Source organism: Ciona intestinalis, chromosome 1 (assembly GCF_000224145.3).
Source record: "Ciona intestinalis chromosome 1, KH, whole genome shotgun sequence".
Taxonomy (NCBI): Eukaryota; Metazoa; Chordata; class Ascidiacea; order Phlebobranchia; family Cionidae; genus Ciona; species Ciona intestinalis.
Genome location: NC_020166.2, coordinates 5,663,809 through 5,684,827, shown reverse-complemented (window position 1 = coordinate 5,684,827; position 21,019 = coordinate 5,663,809). Strand labels below are relative to the sequence as shown.

The following is a 21,019-nucleotide window of genomic DNA, read 5'->3' as shown; positions in this document are numbered from 1 at the left end:
ACTTAAACTGGCTTTCAGGATACACATTACGATGATGATTTTGTTTACATGTAACTTTTTGTTAGTAAAAATGAGTAGCCTAACTACTAAATAGTTAAGGGATAGTGGGATTCTACTATAGTCTACTACTATTGTAGTGGAGACGATGAACTCTCCATAGTATAGTTTTGATTCAGTGGCTTGGTGAGTATTCTTCATTGAGACCAAATAAGCAACTACAAAATACACAATTAGGACAAAATTCAACATATCACTCACCTTTTCCTCGTCGCATGTGCTGGCCATTGTCGCGACACCACAGCAGCACTCTACGAAAGTCTCAATACAATTTATGCGTTGCATCTACTGCCACCACGCGAACAGATACATGACATTCGCGGTGGCCACTTTTTATTCAAACAGGGAGCGACTTAGCCAGGCGACATTACTACCAAACCAGTAAATATGCGTGAACTGTCCATACTTTGTTGCCGGGGTAATAAAATGTTGCAGCCGAGAAATGTAACCCAATGGTTCCGCATTGGCGTACAGAGTCAAAATTCGCAAAGCTCGCGGGAGTATGTCGCCTGCGGTAAGACGTTTAACGGCAATTGCTTCACATTATTGGGCTGTAATGGGTTGTCCAAATTGCCAACCATACATGAAAATATCCCCCAACCCAAGTTGCGACGCCAAGATAAAGAAGGTACATGTGTTCAAGTCAGGAGTTCTAAATATTTCTTTGAACAAGGAAATATAAACATTTAAGTTTTTACATGTCACCTTCATTAGTACTTTTATACAAAAAATACACAATACAGTCAAATAGAACTTGTTTTATATCAACCAACAGAAATGTTTAGCACCACAAATAAAGAATATATCGAAGGAACGAAATCATGGCGGCATTGCAGCTAACTTAGGAATGGCATAAAATGATTTCATTTTTAAGCAGAAGAACAAGATAAAGGGCTACAGTTTTCACAAAAAAAAATTGAAAAGTCATAGATTTGTCTTTTTCAACATTAACCGGTTACTCAGTATTTGTAATTGTGTGTACTGGAAATTTGTAAATCAACTAGGAAGATAAAAGTTGGTGTAATAATAAATAGAACTGAAACGGCAGCTTACAGAACATAAAAGTATATTGAGCATATATAAATTCTATATGATTGTAACACTGCCAAATTAAAAGTGGCCGTCGCAGCAGTTTTTGAACATAGACTATCACTATTAAAATGCACATAGAAAGACAAGAAAGGCACAACTAGGAAACACAGAAGGGTATACAATTATAAGATACAACAAGACTAGTTATAATGTGGTTATATGTGTAGGCTGAATACAAGCCAGTCTCTTTTCACAGCGGTATTTGCTACATCTCTACCCGGCATCACTATGCCTGCTCACAATGATTCAAACAGCATTTGAAGTTAATGCAATACTTTTCATATAGGCTACATTTTCTGTTCATTTGCTTATAACATGGTAGATTGTAAAAATTTGTCCATGCTTGTTACATTAGTCACAATCACAGAAAAGAAGGTTTGAGAAGAAAACACAGTTTCTATTGATCTTATAATATGAATACTTTTATGTATTAACATGCATATCATTTAAGGAAAGGTCATCTTTAAGACTTGCTCAATAAAATGAATAAAACGGAAATTCGCACATAAAACCCTACTATGAACAGTAACAAAAAGTTATGTTAGTTGTAAAAGAAATAAAGAAGTTAAAACGGTTTGATACAAATGCTTGTAGAAAATGCACAGTCATAACTAACAAAGGCAGAGATCAAACAGAGACAGCTTAAAAATGCAAAAATGTCAATGATGACAGTGTTTGACTGAACGAGGAAAGGTCATTTTCTGCTGTGTGAAATTCAAAATGGACAAAGTACAAGGTTAAGACCTGGGGCAATGGGTTGTCACAGTAAAACCAAGTGTCAAGAATGAGTCTTGCAAAATGAAAACAACTAAAGAACTTGGTTGACATATAAAAAATAAAAGGTACCAGCATAGCAGGATTTCAAAGTTGCTGTTTAGTAGACTGAACTTCAGGATTTCAATAACAAAAATCTTAGTTTATCTCATATAGAAAAGGAACAGCGTCATGATCAATTGAAAAGCACCAACTTAAAGATAAGGATTGCAGTGACCAATCCCACAACATTCGATGATGTAGCTATCTGTGGCATTTGGAGAAGCTTGGACAATATTGAATTGAGCCTGGGTCATCATACTTGCAATGTGTATAGCAGTTTGCGTGTGTAGGGTGATTGGGCCAGTTTTAATTCTAGAGTAACCAGCTGCAAGGGCCATGAATATGATCAGTTGATCTTGCAAGTATTCGTCAACACATGCACCATAGGATAGATTCCTTAGCAGCATTTCAGCAGCATCTGATCCAACCTGTTCTGCTTGTATACCTTTGCGACCAAGAGCGGTACCAGAGATGCAACATCCTGTTGTTGTTTCGGCGACTACTATTATTCCTGTGCCATTGCCAACCACAGCATTTTTTGGTTCTTGAACCGCCTGAATATTAATTGGCACCTCAGGATAAGACCGCCACAGAACTGAGGTAGCAGATTTGGCCATCTGCTGGGCTATTTTGAATGGGATGACTCCAGCAACAAAGGCACGTCCGGTTATTCGTTTAATGGAACCTAGATTAGTGAGGTTAATTGGATGAAGTTGACGAATTGGCTTTGCTTGAACAGTGATTTCACCACCACCTCTTGGAAAGTAACCTCTCTTAACGATCTGGCAATCCATGCGCACACCAAATGCCTCCAGTACCGGCTTAAGCACTTGAATGGTATAATCAATTTGTGGGGCCATTTCAGCATTGGTGCCTCCACAGAGGGTCAAATAAGATACACTCGGGGTAAACATTAGGCAAGGCAGTGCAATTTGTAACAACAGGCTTACAGCACCAGCTGTGCCTGTATCACCAACAAAGGTCCCACTTTGTAGCATGTTTGGTATTAGTGTGTAGCACTGCGATCCAACCTGGTCACCAGTTAGTTGACCTGAACATAGATCTCTCACAAGTTGTATGCCAGTCATATGCTGTGGTCGTAATCCGGGGTTAGTTCTGTTGGCACGGATAGAACTGATTGAGATAGGCTTATGTAGAATAGTGCTGAGAGCGGTCGCAATGCGAAGAATCTGACCTCCCCCTTCCATAATCCCACCATCTATCTCAGTAATGTCTGCTGATTCAGCGTCATCTGAGTTTGTTGTCCATTTGTTGTAGCCATTGGTAAAGCTTGAACTAGGGAGCATACTGGTGCCTTTTATGTTCGGCATTTGAACGTTACTAGAATATGATCCTGATCCAGGGTTAGTCAAACTACACCCTGGTATCATATCATTCATAGGATTCGCACTTTTGCCACTTGCATTGTTAAATTTGTTCATGTTAGAAAAGTTATTTTGGTTCGGAAATGGAAATCCTGAATTACCACTTGCCATATTAGAAGTTTGTTCTTTTGGCTTTCTGCTTATGAAAACGGGAACAGATATATGCTGATAAGTTTAAAGACCACACAGGTTTAACAGTACTAAATAATCAAACTTTTATGTCTGATCAGAAATGCAAAAACAAAGTTAGTTTGGTTTAATTAAAAAGTGTAGTATACGTGCAAAACGGCTGCTAAATTTAAAAATACTGCAATTATATCATACCAGAACATTATTTCTTGGTACTTACCAAACACGAGTGCAATAGTTATGAGGATACGAAAATTGCACGTGCATAATTGCAACATTACTATGAAATCTGCTCACCTGCGATCTGCACAATTCAGACAAAGAAATGAGAGCGTCTTCTAGCGGCAACCTGAGATCAACAGTTTACTTCAGACTCCCCAGGTTTGATGTTGTAAGTGATTCTTTTGTTCAGTATAGGATAATACGTCGAGCTCATGTCTGGAAGTTTTAGGTACAGTATTGTATTGAACATAAAGACCGACTAAAGCTAGACTTAAAAAATTAAAGGTAGGTAAAAACTAAAACTACAAGCGAAACTTTTACAATACTTTATAAACCACCACAAGGGGCAAGAGAGGTCTGTATCAGAACGGTATCCATATAGCAGCCACACAAAAATATCGGGCATTTCTGTTTACACATCTTTGCTTTTAGAATACTGCAAATATAAGTGTAAGAACACTTTGCTCAACTTTTGACTACAATTCGTCCTATGTTTTAAGGAAAGATTTAATATTGTTTCTTCTGACCTAGTTTTGGTTAATCGAAGCATGACATCACTTGTAACTTAAAACGATGAAATTTCTTTCGTTGTAACCCTACTCACGTTAACATCTGTTGTTAAGTTTTCAATTTCAGGCAAAATATCCTTCATTCATCGAGTGGTGCCGTTAAGGGAGGCGTGTTAGTGGTCCAATACTAATTCATCATCACCTATTACGGTTAGCTCACCAGGGATTTTGCGTGCGTCAATCAATCTTGGGGTAAACAAATTTGCGTATATAACTGTCAAATATTTTGCCAGGCCAATTCGGGATTTTTGCTTTGGTTATCTAGGCCGCCCATCTGCTCACGGATTAATTGTTTGGCCTATAGCAGTGTATTTCTCTCCTGGGAATGACTTTGTTACAGATTGTATTTTATTTCATCAAATTATGTGCCCTGTTTTAAAACCATATTTGTCCAAATATGGTTTCATAAATGTTCGCCGAATAGCTGTGCTATAAAAAACGTTCAACGTGCTTACAAGGTTCAACGTTTATCTTTTTAGGTGGTGGCCGTTTCGTAAGCGTACCCGCTACCTGTAAGCCATAATATCTAATATTTTCCAGTAGTACAGACTGCAGTGATGCATGGTTGGCGGTTACTCAATGAAAACAGTTTCAGTTTTTTCCAATGCAGCTTAAATTATAAGCACTTTTCAAACTCGAGCCACTCCAATCAGGGTACTCTATTCATCTGAGGAAGACTTAAAGCTTCAAGAGTTTTCGAGATTAAGTGCTCGCAAAAACTGTTGCCGCCAAATTCAGTTTCCTGTTGCAGAAAAATACAGCCAGTTCGGTAAACAGATTGTACGATATATTTATACCATACTTTATACAGTTTAGACACCTATTTATAAACACACAGACCTAGGAACGTTTTCTTTAACGCTCAAGGTATAAGCGCCTTTGATGGCAGGAAGTATGTATGAATGGCAATCAAATGGTGACACTGCTTGTTAACAAAGTCATGTCTCCTGGGCAGTATTGGCTAATCGAATTCACCGTTTGTAGGTTTACCCTAGGGGCATTTAAAAGCAATTCGCAAGTGCAATTATGCGTAGGCTATAGGTCAGTCTTCATAGACCTTGTCAACATAAATATTTCAAACATTTTTTGATCGTGCACAGCGACCGTCCAATTTGGTGTCCAGATAAGCGGTTCAATCTCCCTAGGGGGTCAAGCATGTGCCTAAGCTTACTGTTTTTACAGCCGCATATTTGAGTAAAAATTCTTTAAACCCCGCAGTGTCTCGTGTCTTTAAATCAGCTTTGACGAGAGCTTTAATTTTTGTCCGAACTTCTATACTAGAATGTCAATTCGACGTGGTGCTATTTATTCGACGACACATATTGTTAATTTACATTCTCCCTACATGGTCACCTAAATATTCACACGTGGGCAGTATCAACAGTAACCAAATATGTTCGTATTGTTCATTTCTGATAACAGAGCGATCTAGTTTCCATCATTTTCTCGGCTCCTCAGATTACAAGTTTTAGCTGCCTCACGTTCCATAGCAGTTTGATACTTTGGTATGTTTGTTTTTATATGAAATGTTGGCATAACTTGTATCAAACTGTTTGGGGTTTCAAACATTCCCGAAACAAAAGAAACATATCGAGAGAGTTACTTTCTCTTGTTGGTCACGGTCAAACGAGATGACGTTTCGCTCGCCTGTGTACTTTTTCGAAACGTATTGACGTCTATTCATCAACGACCTGGTGATTCATTCTGCCGCTAGCCGTTCAAGCGATAGCCGATTACTGTCTGATCTCTGTAGGTATATCTTCAGTAAGTTTACCCAGGCGTTTAAAACCGGAACTGAAATAAGTCAAAGCCCTAATTCATTGCAAGTATGTTAACTAACTAGCAGCTCAGGTTAATTACGCGAGTCAAGTTACTTGGACGACAACCAGTCCGTGACGCAGCGTGAAAGAAGCGAGTAATGAATACATGAATATGATGTTGGTGAAGTGTATAGACAGTGAAGCAAAACTAGCTGTAGTTTTCCATAGGCAAAGAAGCCTGGCGAAAGACGTTGCGGTACTCGTTGTTATTACCGGTAAGCACTGTTATAGTAAAATCAGGTATACAAACGGGTTTCTTTTTCGTACATAGATTATCTGTTGTGAAAATGGAGTATATCAGTTAATTCGTTCAACCGAAGTAAATAATGTTCGTCTTATGGTTTCTGCGCGCCACTAATCAGCTTAATTGCAGCTTGGTTTCGAAACGACATTGTACGCGTTGTGATAACGTCTATAATCTAACGTTTTCCCGGAATGTGTTCGTACCACCGTGTGAAATGTGAATGCATCATGGTTTGATACGAGTAAGCTGTATACTTACAGCCAAGGGCACGTTGCAAGTTGATTTCATTTCCATACTGGTCGACCAATAATTAATTCTTTTAACCAGATCAGTACATGGGTATTAGTGACCAGATTAGTGTTAGCTAACGATGAGTTATCGGACTAGATGGATTTTAATTTGCATGGCATGTGCTGTTTATTGGCAACGTGGAAATTAGTTTTTATTGCATTTGCCGCTTGCGTGTAACGGGAAATCCGTATTAAATTAGTTGCCCGCGCTTCGTAAACGTGAAACAAGCAGCGAACTGTGCGGTAATACGCGGAGGTCATACTTCGGCGCATTTCGCTTTTCGGTGCAAGTAGGGCACGTCGAGATAGGAATTTCACGTCTAAAATTAGCGGAGTGCGCGATCCTACATAGCTGCTGGACATGTATTGTTGCCAGGTCGCCGAAGCGCTTCATTGCTTTGGTAGCTCGCCGTGTTCTATATAATGTAGTTATAGGCCTGTGCTTTGGCGAGGAAGCTGGTATTACAAAATTGCCTCCGCCCGCTTATACACAACCCATCATTATCGTTAAAATTCCCATCCGTTTTACATCAAAGGTACCACAGTACTGTTTTACATCAAAGGTACCACAATACGTAAGTCTGCTTTTGTGTTAAACAATTTCCACTATTCACAAACCCTTTGTAGCGACCCTTTTACAAAGTAGAAAATATTACCAAAGTGTGTCACCGTAAATCAACCTTGAAATGACGTATTCTGTCCAATTCACGATGACGTAATGACAGAGATACTTCCTCGCTGTCCAGGAAATCGCTACATGTCGTAACCGTAAATTATAACACCGAGTCGACTAACTTGGACATAATTCTAAACAGATCGTTATTTACATTTACCGAAGTTTCCTCTCCTCGATTACTCAGTTTGGTTATAGCAATCTGGTAAAGATCAATAGGAATTTAATTCTACCTTATGTAGTTGTTGGACTCAGGAATTTGTTTGTATTGCGATGTTTTTTTTTATTTAATAACGATTATTTTCAATCTGGTTCCTCAATATAATTTCAATTGATCGAACCCGATCGAATGTTTAAGCTTAAGATTCAGTAGCCGAGCCTGTAGCAGATGCTATCGCTTCCAATTCCCAGCGAATCCGGTTTGCCCTTGGTGTTGTCGATGGCTGCGTCGTCTCATCGGATTAATTATGCATGGGCATGGGTCCGATGCAGGAACCATCGACCCGCGATAAAAATTAACGTCGGATTACCACCGCCATATTAACAAAGGCGGCCCAGCATTTTACTTCGTTAGCTCGAAAGAGCGACGTAATTACAAATACTCGAGTACAGTGAGGCTTATATTTAGGTATTATTACATTTCAAGTGTTCGGTTGGATGGGCAGCCTATCGATCTGAGTCGAGTGTGCAGAGTCGCATATGATGCCAACTGATTTCAAGGACCGCAGGCTCACATTTATCTATATAGCTATGTTAGCAGGAGTAACAGAAGTTGAATGTGTGACAGAGACAGCATCAGTACATACATAAATGCACGCCGAGGGAGACAGCTGTACACCGCAGAACTGATCTGCTAATAACAAGTACCACCTGCAGCTGTTCTCTGCAGTTACAAAAAATATATGTGATTTACAGTTACACCACTTGTCAGGATGTTCGTTGTGTTTGCGCCGAAAGTGTTGTATGACGTAGGAATCGCATAATTTCCACGTGGTATTTACAGCAGACTTTGTCGTGGCTTTAAATGCGGTAATATTGTTGCGAACTAGTATTATACAACAGCATTGTGTACACTACAACGTATAGTGCAACAGTCGCCCGGGGCCAAAATGCGAAGCGGGGTGAAATGAACAATAAGCAGAATTCGTTTTAGCTACGCCCAGCAAAAAGTATTGAACAACACTTGCGATTGATACTAACTGAAGCGTTTGTGTTCTGTATGGCAAAATTAAGTTTTGTCGGATTTTATAGTGGCAGCAGTTTAGACGCTGCCAAGGTCGGACAACCACAAATAAAGTATAATTGAACACAGGTTACAAGATCAAAGTACTTCGCAGTGGACTCAACTTAAACAAAATAAGGATTGCTTTGTGTTTGCGAACAAAGGGCCGGGAGACAGTTAATTTATTTGCCAATGCCGTGTACGAGCTGCCCGAGTGCTCGTGTCAGGTTTATGTTTCGTAACTAGACAAGGCAGGCTTCGGCAGCTTGTGCACCGAGCGTTCAGTAAGCTTTTGTACATTAAACAGTCAGCGTAAAGAAATCCAAAACCCAAGTCAAGATCGCGCTTGGAACCATGGCCTACTAAAGATACTTTAGTAGGCCATGTTGGAACGTACACAGAGTTTGAGCTTTGGAAATAATGTTGGCATTTATCTCGACGTGTGTTTTGATGACACCCTCAACCAAATCTCTGATGGTGGAGTGGTCTCATGTGACTAAAGCGGAAGTCACGTGATAGGGTGCCTTGTTTCCTTTGTTTTTTTCGAGTACGGAAGACGCGAGTCTGATTCCAATTTGTTTTGATTTGACTTCGTTGTTTCAGATCCAATTGTCTGCGCTGTTTAGTTCACCCTGGAAGTGTCGCCCAGGAAATCGCTAGCACGGGCCTTCGAACAACGCATTAACCGAGTCACGTAATTAATTTTCTCGCTTCGCTAGTTACGCTTAATTATGCAGAACTGGATGTTTCGGAAACGAGTATGGTTCCTGTCACCCTGTCACGTTTCCCGGTCTTATCATGTTATTTCACCAGATTGATTTTTCTGCTGTCGTTAATCGATTTTTTATCCTTCTCCAAAAACCAGCGCGACATCCAAAGCGTTAAATAATGCACAAGTTCTTTATTTTTAAAGATAATTACTGTTTGCTGCTAATGTTTTTCAGCAGGTGCGTAAATATATTTAATTCGTCTTCATCGATCACCAAATCAATTTATCGAATTAAGTACATGTAAAAAGTCGTGTTGTCCTCACATTGTCGTTAATAAACCGTAGTGCAGCCCATCACACTGTACACGTCGATTAGATAATCGTTATTAATGTCAGCGCCATATAACGTGTGTATGGATTTATAAACTACATCCAGGTGATAACACTAAGTGTATTCTTAGCCCGTACCAGTTGTTTATGTAATACATGTTTCCTTATCAGTATCTCCGTCATATCTTTAGATATCCATAAGGAGTGTAACTTGCTGTACTTTGGCCGACAGTTTAACGAACTTTCAAACTCATACGTCATTTTATAGAGCAATATAGTTAACTTTGTCCGTATGTAAGTTAATGATTGGTGAGTGGTGGCTCTTGTGTTTATTGGTCTGCCAATATCGACACATTGCTGTCAGGAATAGCTGTTGAAAGTGGAAACTTTTGCGTCGGGGTGGCGGCCAGTTCAAGACATTTGGGAATACTGATATTGCGAAGTGACAGGAGAGATAAAAGACGCGACGAAAAGATAAAACAGTGAAACATACTCCCAACAAAGCAAATTTATGATTCAGATTTCAACCGTTAGCGATAGAATCAGAAGCTTAACACTCTGCCGTTGAAAGATATGTTCAATGTTAAAAGAGCATTAGGTTTTCAAAGTTGTAAGAGCGTATCGTCAACCTAACAGTGAATATTATTCCCAGCAGTAGTTTAGCATTTCACCGTCGGGTGGAACACTTCCAAACAAACCTCAGGTCTAGGGCTCTTGCTGCGGTTGCATAAGCGTCGAATTCGCAAACACTTAGCGCTTGTTTGGAAGGTTTATCTCTAAGTTCACCTACTAGCACTCGCTTTGCCGCGCGTTTTAACGGCAGGTTTAACACTCCCCGCCTTGTATACTCAAGTCGAGACATCACGTAGCATGGTTGAATTTCGAATACATACATGATACAGTACGGTGCGGTTCAGTATCAGAACATACGCGCTGGGACCTAATTACTGCTCAGGGATTTTTAACGAGGCTGCTGCAGTGTGATTTCAGCAGTAACGAGTGCAGAGCGGCTTGCTTGTCAAACCCGTGTTTATTCAATAGATTTACAGACCTGAAAGTAAGATAATGAGCTGCTGTTGGTTTATATACAGCTGCCGCTCGCTGTCACTTTGCATGGGAGGCGAACATGGTTTAAAGGTTTATAGCCCAATATAAACCGCTGCTTTGTTTATAGCTTGAGTGTGCGTTTTAGTGAGTTGTGGTTTATACAACCTGACCTGGGTCGCCTGATCCATTTCGAAACGCGTAAAGAAGACAAGTGGGACATTACATCAAATGCGTCTTGTGTAAACATTTTCCGAACCACATCTTTGATTTTGTGCACTTTGCTCTGACATATTTGCTGTGGGGTTATGATTCGGCATCTTAAAGTGTGATTGAGCTCATACCTGCTATTATTAATTTTTTCGTTGCCACGTTGCTAAAATCGTTGACGTGTGGACGTCCTATCTTATTTCGACTAGCAGTAGGGTCACAACTCAGCTGGCTTGTGCGCCCACTTAATTAGTTTCATTTGCTTGAGTGCGTTCTTCTCTGTGATTCTATGAGGGCGAAAACAAATATTGAGGATGTGACGTCAATGCACGACGGGCGACTTTGTGGTCAGTGTCATCAAAAGCAATCGGGTTCGATTGGCCAATAATACAGTTAGACAGGGAGGAAAGAACGATAAATTGTTTCAACAAAAGCCCTTTATAAATAAATGGTTTTATGTCATACTCAAGTGTTTGAATTTTACGTGTTGATCTAATATATGTATGTTTGTTTTATCTCTTACATGAATTAGTTGAATTGTAGTGCCTTTGTTTTGGCATCGCGTCACCAGGCTCATTCTCCAACGCTGTTGGTTTTAGGTTTGCTTAAAGTTTAACCACAACGCGGAACGTATCACAATTAAATAGCGCAGGTGAAATAGCTGGGTATGGCGTGTCACCGCTGCCCTCTTTTGTTTGGTTATTTAGCTTGCTGGTGAGTTAACAATCCGACGGCCTTTTTGTTCATTGTGCTGAGTGGTATCTTTCAATTGTTCCAGTAGGCCCTGCTGCGAGAAAACGAAACTTATCAGTAGAGTTGAACAGAGTGGACATGAGATATCTGAAGTCTGGTTTCTGCTCTATACAGCTTTGATGACCACTAGGCGAGATAGCTTGAGAATTGGTTTTAACAAAATGGCCAGTGTTGTTAGAGAGTGATTCAGTTATCATATAGACCACACGCAGGTTTAAACCCATGTTCAGTTTAAAATATTCTCACTAATGTAGGTCAGTAATCAGTATACGGTTTTGGATTCAACTTACACTCAGTATGTGTGTTTTTGGTTATGTATAGTAAACAGTCAATAGTCGATTGTCGCTTTGTTGATTTGATGATTCATCGCTACTTGGAGGTTGAATTTTTACACGAGATGACGAAGATCAAGTTAATGTAAATGTTTAAACCCAAGGGCCCGTTTCCTATGATGATACGCTGTTTGGTCAGGAAATTCTCATTTTTCAAGGAGAAAGGCACGTTTCGTTTAAAAGTCGGGACAGATTTATAGCTTTTTAACTAGTTCAGTATACGTGTGTCCTGGTTTTGTTGTTCAGTCTTGCCAGCGTAAAATCTCAAACAATATCATTTTTTAGGAGGATCCTATTAAGATTTACTTTCGCCATGCATGACAGCGCGTCGTTATTTAACGCTCGTGCGAAACTTGTTTTGTTTGCGATCGGTGGTGCAATTTTTATTCAAAAGATCAGCTTACTTAGGTGCAGTTTGTTTGTTTCAGGTGGCTGAAGTATTTATTTTCAAACCTTCAAAGCAACGTGTAATTTGTGTATGTCCAACTGTTTTATATTTCGATTTATAATGAAGCCAATCAAAATCAGTAATCTGGATAGGTCATACTTGGACATAAGCGTAAAAGCTCATGACACACATTAGTTTTGATAGCATTAGAGCAGACAGAACAATTGCGCATTTATTGCTTTGGCGCCATCCGTGCTAGTTTGGGTATATTCCAGTTGTGGGTTTCCCCGCGCAGTACAGTAGTGCGTACAACGGTAACCAAGTTCCGCGTAAGGTAATGCAGTTAGGTATTCTCTTGAGAGGCTAAAGTACGATTCCCACACAGCTACAGCTTAAACACAATTCCTTACGGTGCAGTTTTAATAGACAATGATTTTCACAGGCTGTTAAGAGTTAATATTAAAACTAGTTTGAAACCGATAAATATGTTTATAATTCTTTTACAGATGGCTGAATTTAGATTGTTTTAAATTATTACTGAATTAACATACTCCAGAAATGACGACTGTAGAAACCAATCCGTGTGTTGGCCTTGGTAAAGCGCCATTAAGGATTTTAAATAAAGGACCAGAGTACTTTCGATCCACTAGTATAAATTCACAATGTAAGTTGAAAAAAACTTATCGCTAGGCTATTACTTTGTTGTTTTTCTTGTGTGTTATTGTATTAAATAATTTTTCAGCTTCGACTGGAAGAAAAACTGCTGCAGAAAGGTTGGAAGCAGATAAGTTGAAGTATGTCAAAAGTGCAAAGGCACGACAAAGAAGGCTTGCCACAGGTATATACTCATTGTGTGTAATAATTGATTGCTATGTAATAAATATCTAACTGATTTTTGAATATTGAATGATCTGCATTTTTATTTATAGAAGTGCTTCAGAGTCCATCACCCCACAATGATAGTACTGGTACGCATTCCATGGGCACATCTTCAAATGGTTCACCAATCAACATGGAATATGATGATGTGAGCGACTACGCAGGCAATGATGTTCTTTTGGACAACTCAAATGCAAGACAAGGCCGCCAGGAGTGCTCGTTTAATGACCGAGTCCAAAGATTTCAAAATGACACACCACCTCCATCTTCTACTCGCAAAAGTTTAAACAGATCCAATACTGACGCTGCTCTTTCATCAAAGAGAGTTGCTCCCCACAAGCAGAGAAACAGGTCTGCATCTGAGCAGCCTGCTCACATTTATCTACCAAAACATGCATCAGCACCTTCAGGTAGATCAAGGCATGGAGTTCCTGCCGATGATGGTAACCATATGGTTGCTAGCACCCCAAGCACTAAAACTAGCCGTGGATCCTCCCCAAAAGAGGGCAGGACAGGTAGGACTTTGTCCAACTACCTGAGTAAAGCTAAGGAAGGGATTAGGGCGGTGAAGTCCACCATTACATCTGGTGTAGCTGACACTGAGGCATCCAAAGAAAGACAGTCACGTTCTACTAGCAGTGCTAAAACGAGCAAATACCGCTCCGCCAGTGTTGGTGCAAATGTTCATCGTAATGTGAAGGATGTAGGTAACCGTAAAGCAGATGGAATATATGAGAGACAAATCAGTGATCATAGTTCTAGTGACAGTCCAACTATGAGTCCAAGAACTCAGCTCAAGCATGTGCGGCAAAACTTGAAGAAAGTAGGAACAAGTAACAGCATTCAAAAGTTTGGCAGTGGATCTATCCGTTCAAATACCCACAACAAAGCCATGGATTTATCACCTGCACAGCGAACAGGTGGAAAAACTTTTACTGTTGTTCCCAAAAAAACACTGGGATATATCTCTGAGTCTACAAGCAATTGCCTTTCAGAAAAGTCTTTAAACAAAGGCAGACCACTTTCTGTTATTGAAAACACAACTAACTATGTTTCTGGCTTAAACCGAAGCACACCACATTGCGATAATATTGGTGGCAAAAGTTCCAATCAAGATCTATCTAAAAGTTCCAGAAGAAAAAGTTCTTCAGAAAAAGAGCAACTTGCAAAAGGTGTTGTATTTGTTTTTATAAGATTATCTAATGTACATAATTACATATATTAATGTACAATATATATATCATCCACAGAAAATGATATTTCTGAGATGACACAAGGAACTGTGCATATTAAAAGGATTTCATCACAAAGACTGAAAAGACGGTCATGGGATTTGGCTCATACCATGGATAAGAGTTTACAACTGTCCCTGGTAAGTTCATCGCTGACTTTGTCTATTAACATACCAAGCTGTGAAGCACTTATGTGCATTGCAGTTTATTAGATGAGAGTTTAGTCTTTGGTTAACTGCTGTACAAATATAGATTCTTTATTGGTTTTGAAAAGCGTATATAAATTAAAGTTTAATAAACTTAAAGTTTTGTGGTTTAATTCTCTTTGAGTAGTGAAGACAACTCATGTGTGTTTTCTCTATGCTTAATTGTCACTTATATGCTGATAGGCTAGTAATTAAAGTACCGTGTAGTTATGATTCGGTTTAATAGTAAAGCTTAGTGTCTATGTAGTATTCAATGTATAGCACGTAACTGCCATTGTTTCCAAGCTTGTTAAACTTAGTACTTGTAATTGCCCTAAAGGCATTTGGTGATGTCAGATAAGTATGCTGAAGAGTTAGATATATATATATATATGTGTGTGTTATTCTTTATATTAGGGCCCATTTAATATTGTAGATATATATATATCTTTATATATTATATTTAAAACATGCATACCATAACAAATCATTCAGCACCAGAAAATAAGAACACAAACTGTAATTTTATTTTTCTTAAACCACTGACCTAATTTTCAGGGCAAGCCAAACGCCTTTGAACCGACATCTCTGACTCCGGATCCCTACATAAGCACCGCATCACCCTTAACCAACTTACCTCGACAGCGAAAGTCCTGGAGTCGCCAACCAGCTGCAACTGAAGTAAAAAGATCATCAAGCCACAACCACAGAGTTTCATTGCATGAAGGTTTGTGGTTTAAGTTATATTTTTTGTAATGTGTCAAATGTCAATGTTTTGATAGTTTTATTGCTGTTAAATTGTCAAACTTAGTTGGCACAAAAAAAAGGTAAAAAAAACTTGTTTTGTTGTTGTTATGTGGCTTTAACTTAACTGGTCTCATACACATAATATAGTTTCATGTATTGATACCAATGATATCCCATATTGATTTAAAAGACGAGACACGAGAGCGAGACCTGTAAACTAAAAAACGAATATTATCCTCTGTTAGAGTCTTTACACAATCGGCCAGGAGTTCGTAAAAGCATTGCTGAAGCTCTAGAAGAAATCTTCACCCCATTAGAATGTGATGATGACATGGACACTGCATATAACAGCATGTCGCCTGATGCTAGCATGGACTGTAAGACTCTTGTCGGTCAGGATGGTACTGAAGAAGTAATAGGCAACATCAACAGTCTCCTACACAGTACTGCGCAACATGAATTTGATGAACTGAGCAAAAACAGTGGTGCCAGATCTAAAACTCCTGAAAGCTCACGATCAAAGACTCCGGTAGCTGAACCTGTAAACACTGGACCTAATGACGTTGACATAGGACCAGATAACAAGTACTTCCACCAGACACAGAGGAGCCATTATTCTTCCGGATCATCACCGGATAATTCAAGTCGTCGACGATCTGGTTACCGTAGCGACAGTAACACAGGAACTTCAAGCAGTGAGGAAAAGCAATGTGATTTGCGTCGGTGGACACATCGCTATGACAACCAGAACACCTCTCAACCACTTAACCGTATCGATCTTGCTCCAACTACAGATGTACAAGGAGGAATTCCCAACTCTCCGATGCTAGCTCCTCGGTCAAGAAGAGAGGTTGCCCCTGAATACTCAATGAGGTGAATGTCACATTTTATCTTTATAATATGGGTTAAGTTGCTAAACATAATAAATTAAGATAAGATTATTTCTGCCAATCTCATTAAGACCTGTGGCCAAACTTATTATTAAATGCAAATTATAAGAAAGAACAACAGTTTACTTGCTTTTAATTTGATTTGATTGATTTACAAAGTTAAACAACAAAATAGTTTACTTCTGTCTCCTTGTCTATCCTGTCTGTACATACAAGTCTGATGCATCTCACAGATTGGAACCACTGCTTTACTAGTCACTGTTTTAGTTATGACATGTTATTAATCGGAAATTAAATTGAGCATGTTAGTATTTTCATGTAAAACTCAAGTAAACTAATTATTGAATCAGTAGGCAATTTATGTTTAATGAAACATGTTCAAAAATTTGACTGTAACACATTCGTTTGTCTATTACTATTTGTTTAATGACTGTATCAGGCTGTAAGCAAACACTATTACTATTGAGAAACGAAAATTACGAAACCTGGAAACTTACTCAACTGTGTTTAAACGCTTCATAACAAAGTTAACATTTAACTTGTGGTAATCGTAAAATTCGTAAGCATATCATGTGGTTGCAGAAGTAATTCACTCAGTAGAGCTGGGAGGGAGGAAGCACTCAACACAATGAAGTCACAAAACACATCAAGTTCAGCATCTGGTGACATCAACAAGCCATTCACAGGTTAACCAAGTTCCTGTCATTCTATATCTTACATTAATCAAACATATTTCCACCAATAAATTATTTAAACATATTTCCAACATCTGGTGTATATTATAAATTGTTTATATTTTATACTTTAAGATTTCGTGGGAATTGTTGTCGGTAGAACAGTTAGTAAACTTAGGGGTAAAATTAATTTATCACTATTACTTCCACATATTTCAATAATAAAATGCTTTTCGTGTTTGTTCTATTTTTGGGAGAATATTTTTATTAAAGCTGACAATTCCCCTGCTTGTCCCCTCACTACCTGCCACTGCCTAGCAGTAACAACAGCGAATAAAATTTTTAACCATGTTTTTCCAAACAGCTCTTACAGCTTCTGATTTAAAACCAAGAAGATCTAAACGCACCATGATGCCGCATGCCTCCCCCATGAAACCCACCCACCCTTACCCCATGCAACAAGCAGCATCCTCAAGGGGTAAATCGAAACGTCACACAAATGCACCCGTCTCACCAACCCTGTCACCACACAAGCAGGTAAAAAATGAGAAAACTCTGTTTAAACAAACAATATTTATGCTTAGTTCTTTAGCAGTTACCAGTTCTTTAGTCACATTATAAACATTGTATGTGATAACAGGCAGCTAGGATGACGCCTCAAAGCTCCAGATCATCATCTTCTACTCCTTACTCTTCTTTAAAACGAACTCCAGGTTCCTCCAGAAACTCATCTCTAAAGAGAAACCGGCAAAGGTAAAAACAAACCCCTGTAAATTTAATTTCAATCGTAAAACAGTTATAATCCCTTTTACTTTTAGGTCAAAATCGGATGTCAGTTTATTCCAGTCTGAACTGGATCGTTTTTTCTCCACAATGGGCATGGGTGAAATGATATCGTCCCCTCTTCCTACATGTAATGACACTCTCTTCACAACTGCTCAAGTCAGCAGTGAATCTGACTTCTCCTTTGCTGGTAAGATCACCCACTATCTGTGTAACTGGGACAATGTGCCCATTCTGGCTTTAGTTCGATGCCCACCACCATAGCATGCATCACTGCAGGACCTCGCCTACATACAATATAAATAGAGTTGTGAAATACAATGTTTAATCATTGACAATAACAGGTGCGTCTGCCTACGTAAGAGACAGCCCCGACGAGTCTTCCCCAATGGAAGTTGACCCAATGACCGCTGGATTAGCGCAAGTTCCATCTGTCAGCATTATAGAAAAAAATGCCCGAGTCATGCGTTGGCTGATGACTTGCAAAAAGTTTGCCGTTTCCACAAACCCCAACCCCTCACCCAGATCACCCCAACTCCCCGTGTCAGTTCCCCACCACGAGCCCCCAACTTCACCCCACTCTCCGAAGATGACTGGGAATATCCCTCGTGTACAGCGAGGGTATGGACCCTTGTTACACCTCGATGGACACAAAGGTTACTCACACCCCTCATCACCACGCATTCGACATCAACCCCAGCCTTATCTGTCCTCCCCCCCACCAATACCACCCCGTATACATTCCTACCCCAACGTTGCCATGCCCATCGGAGTTCCCAAAGAATCTGACGTATAACCCGTCTCTGCATGAAACAAGGTTGGTACATAAAGTATATCGCACCTCATTGTGAACACGCATGATGACGCTGAGGTCTCTATTGTTGAATCGCATTGTCGACTTAAAACTGCGTGGGCAAGTCACGGCCTGCACGGAATCCGAAGTATTTTAGTTCCGAGTAACCCCTGCCTATCAACCGCATCAGTGCATGCGCGACATTTAACACGAAGTTGAAAACCGTTTCCTGTAAACAATCGTAGATGCAAATAATATGGAACGCATTTTAGACGTGCATTGTGTTGCAAAAAAGTTCGCCACAATTCAGAGCGGTTTGGCTGCCTTTGTTTTCCTGATCATTGTTAAAAACTTACCCACGCGCGGTGTAATAACAAAATATATACACAAACGGCGATTTTTAAAACGGCAACGTCGCGTTAACTCTAATATTTTATAACGTTCCGTTGTGTTTTATAAAGACTGACTTGTGTGCGCAGATGCGTGATAAATGGTATGAAACAAAACCTTTGCCCGGTGTGTTTTCATCGTGCATTGGACCATAAATAAGATGCTCGTTTATTAAAAACGGCAAATTCTCTCATTACTCGCCCGTCGTGGCTTTTAAACTCTCGTTAATGAGTTGTGATATTTGCTTAGACTAAGGTAGCACCGACCTTGAAACGGTTTTGGATTTTTGCCATGCCATTGTCGACCGCTCATAATATTTATCGTGTACGAGATTAAGTGCTGCAGTTTTAGTAAAGCGTGACGACGGGTGGTATTAAGTTGTTGTATTGAATGTCGATAGCATTCGTGGCATTCCTCCTCGCTTCGATGTTTATCAACCCTATACATCAGCTTAGCATGCAGCTAGCGTTGCGAGTGCTCGGTGGCTTGGAAAACCAAAATTCCTTCCGAAATGCTACGAGAGAACTTCTTCCAATGTAGAAAACGCGGGTTAAACGACCCCCGTGTGAAAGTCACAAAGGTTGCTGACAGCGAGACTAGGCAGACGAAGGCGGATATTAGGTTGCTCACCGAAGCGCCAGCGCTTGACTGGTGGCGTACGTTCGCCCCAAATACGGTCATAATCGAGACAGGTATGCCCATGCGCTTGCGGCAAGCTTTGTGCAAATGCTTTTCATTCGAAGGTCCCTCTTGAAAGCGCTCGTTATCGCCAATACGACAAACGTTTCAAGCATTACTTCAATTGACGACCACCATTAACGTTTTAAGTTAACTGGTTTATTCTTTATTTAAAAATAAACTGGTTTATATATTTAAATTTATATTTTTTTTGTAAATGAATCACCCGACCTGTATCTTTTAAACCGCAATTATAATTTATACATAAAATGTACTTAAGAATTCGTTATCCAAAATTTATTTCAAACGACTTTTTCTCTAGGTTCCTGTTTCCTTATTCTTCCACCACGCGGGCATTGACTACCTCATTCTCGACCGCACGATGGCGCTCGTACATCGCGGTGAGGCCTTCAACAAGAAATGCAAAGCACACGAAGCTCGTCTTCCAACTGAACCAGCTGCCTCGTACTAGAGAATCGATTGCGAAGTTTGTTTTCCATTTCTGTTCAATATAGCAACCGCCATCTTTCACTTGGTGATTTTCCGAACACAATATCACATTTTAACTCCCTGGATGACACCACAGCACTGTACAATTCGTATTTAAAGGTGTCACCGGCTGGCGTTATACTTTTTATAGCTTCTTTATTGAACCATTACGCTTGTCGTGACTGTTATTTATTACAGATTGTGTTCAAAGTCGATTTTTGTCTGTAATCTAATTCAATACTCTTCCAAAAATTTCCGAACACCTCGTTTTATTAGTTATCTTACACAAGGAAAGTCTAATAATCTGTTTATTATTGTTAAAGGATAAAAAATGTGATTTTAGTTTAGTCACTTGGCTGGTGGCTTTATCACGTATGGTGATTATGCTTTTATCCTCGTAAACCTTTTATACATAAATATATATCTAGTTGCCAGTACGCGTAGAACGGTACACACACAAACCACCATTCGCTAAGCACTAATTTCTTTATTTTTGTTTTTATTGCAACATGAATTTCGTCAATAAAGAAAGAAACTTATTTCTTGTGGTCTTTACGGAACCGCTATAGTAAAGCAAATAAGGGAATAAGAGTTAATTTAGCCAGCCATTCTAGCTGTCTCCGTTATATACATTTGTTATATAGGAACTCTTACATTTGTTATATAGGAACTCCATTATAGCTGTCTCCGTTATATAGATTTGTTATATAGGAACTCTTTATTTACATATTACGCTTCTGTATCCTGGCGTAACGCTGATTGTGAAAACACGCTCCATGTGCATGTTAGTTTCGTTCAGCGCTTGCGAGCACGTGTGTAACTATGGATATAAAGAACTCGTTCGGCTCTCTTTGAAAAACGATATGAGGAATATACCTTGTGCCATATTTGCATTACAACACATAGTACGGTGAGGCAAGATGGGACACCTTTTCATTCTATTTGCCCAGCCAATTAAGTAGTAAACAAAGAAAATCCAAAGAATCATAAAACC

At 39.4% G+C, this 21,019-nt stretch overlaps 3 protein-coding genes across 5 annotated transcripts in view; 1 reads left to right on the top strand and 2 right to left on the bottom strand.

Annotated features, from left to right (window-relative positions):
• zf(c2h2)-86 (zinc finger (C2H2)-86) overlaps window positions 1-10,120 on the bottom strand; it is a 22,553-nt gene extending 12,433 nt beyond the window's left edge. The window contains exons 1-2 of one of the 3 annotated variants that reach the window (XR_003396011.1): window positions 10,114-10,120; window positions 259-318 (exon numbers count right to left, since the gene is read on the bottom strand). The gene's annotated coding sequence lies outside the window, so the exon portion shown is untranslated. Of the gene's footprint in view, window positions 1-258; window positions 683-798; window positions 812-10,113 lie in introns of those variants that run through there. The other 2 variants (XR_003396010.1, XM_002128093.4) reach the window with 2 other exon arrangements.
• LOC100181920 (RNA 3'-terminal phosphate cyclase-like) lies at window positions 800-3,569 on the bottom strand. The gene has a single exon (XM_002128138.4). The coding sequence runs from the start codon at window positions 3,459-3,461 to the stop codon at window positions 2,118-2,120; it is 1,344 nt and encodes a 447-aa protein (XP_002128174.1). The 5' UTR covers window positions 3,462-3,569; the 3' UTR covers window positions 800-2,117.
• Window positions 10,121-12,791: 2,671 nt separating the features above from the next.
• On the top strand, window positions 12,792-20,564 carry LOC100186681. Its single transcript, XM_002128008.5, has 12 exons — window positions 12,792-12,949; window positions 13,028-13,123; window positions 13,215-14,336; window positions 14,415-14,536; window positions 15,140-15,308; window positions 15,574-16,201; window positions 16,801-16,904; window positions 17,257-17,429; window positions 17,533-17,645; window positions 17,711-17,865; window positions 18,020-18,492; window positions 19,859-20,564. Exons 1-11 carry the CDS (start codon window positions 12,844-12,846, stop codon window positions 18,469-18,471), a joined length of 3,240 nt encoding a protein of 1,079 aa, XP_002128044.1. The 5' UTR covers window positions 12,792-12,843; the 3' UTR covers window positions 18,472-18,492; window positions 19,859-20,564.
• Window positions 20,565-21,019: the final 455 nt, after the last annotated feature.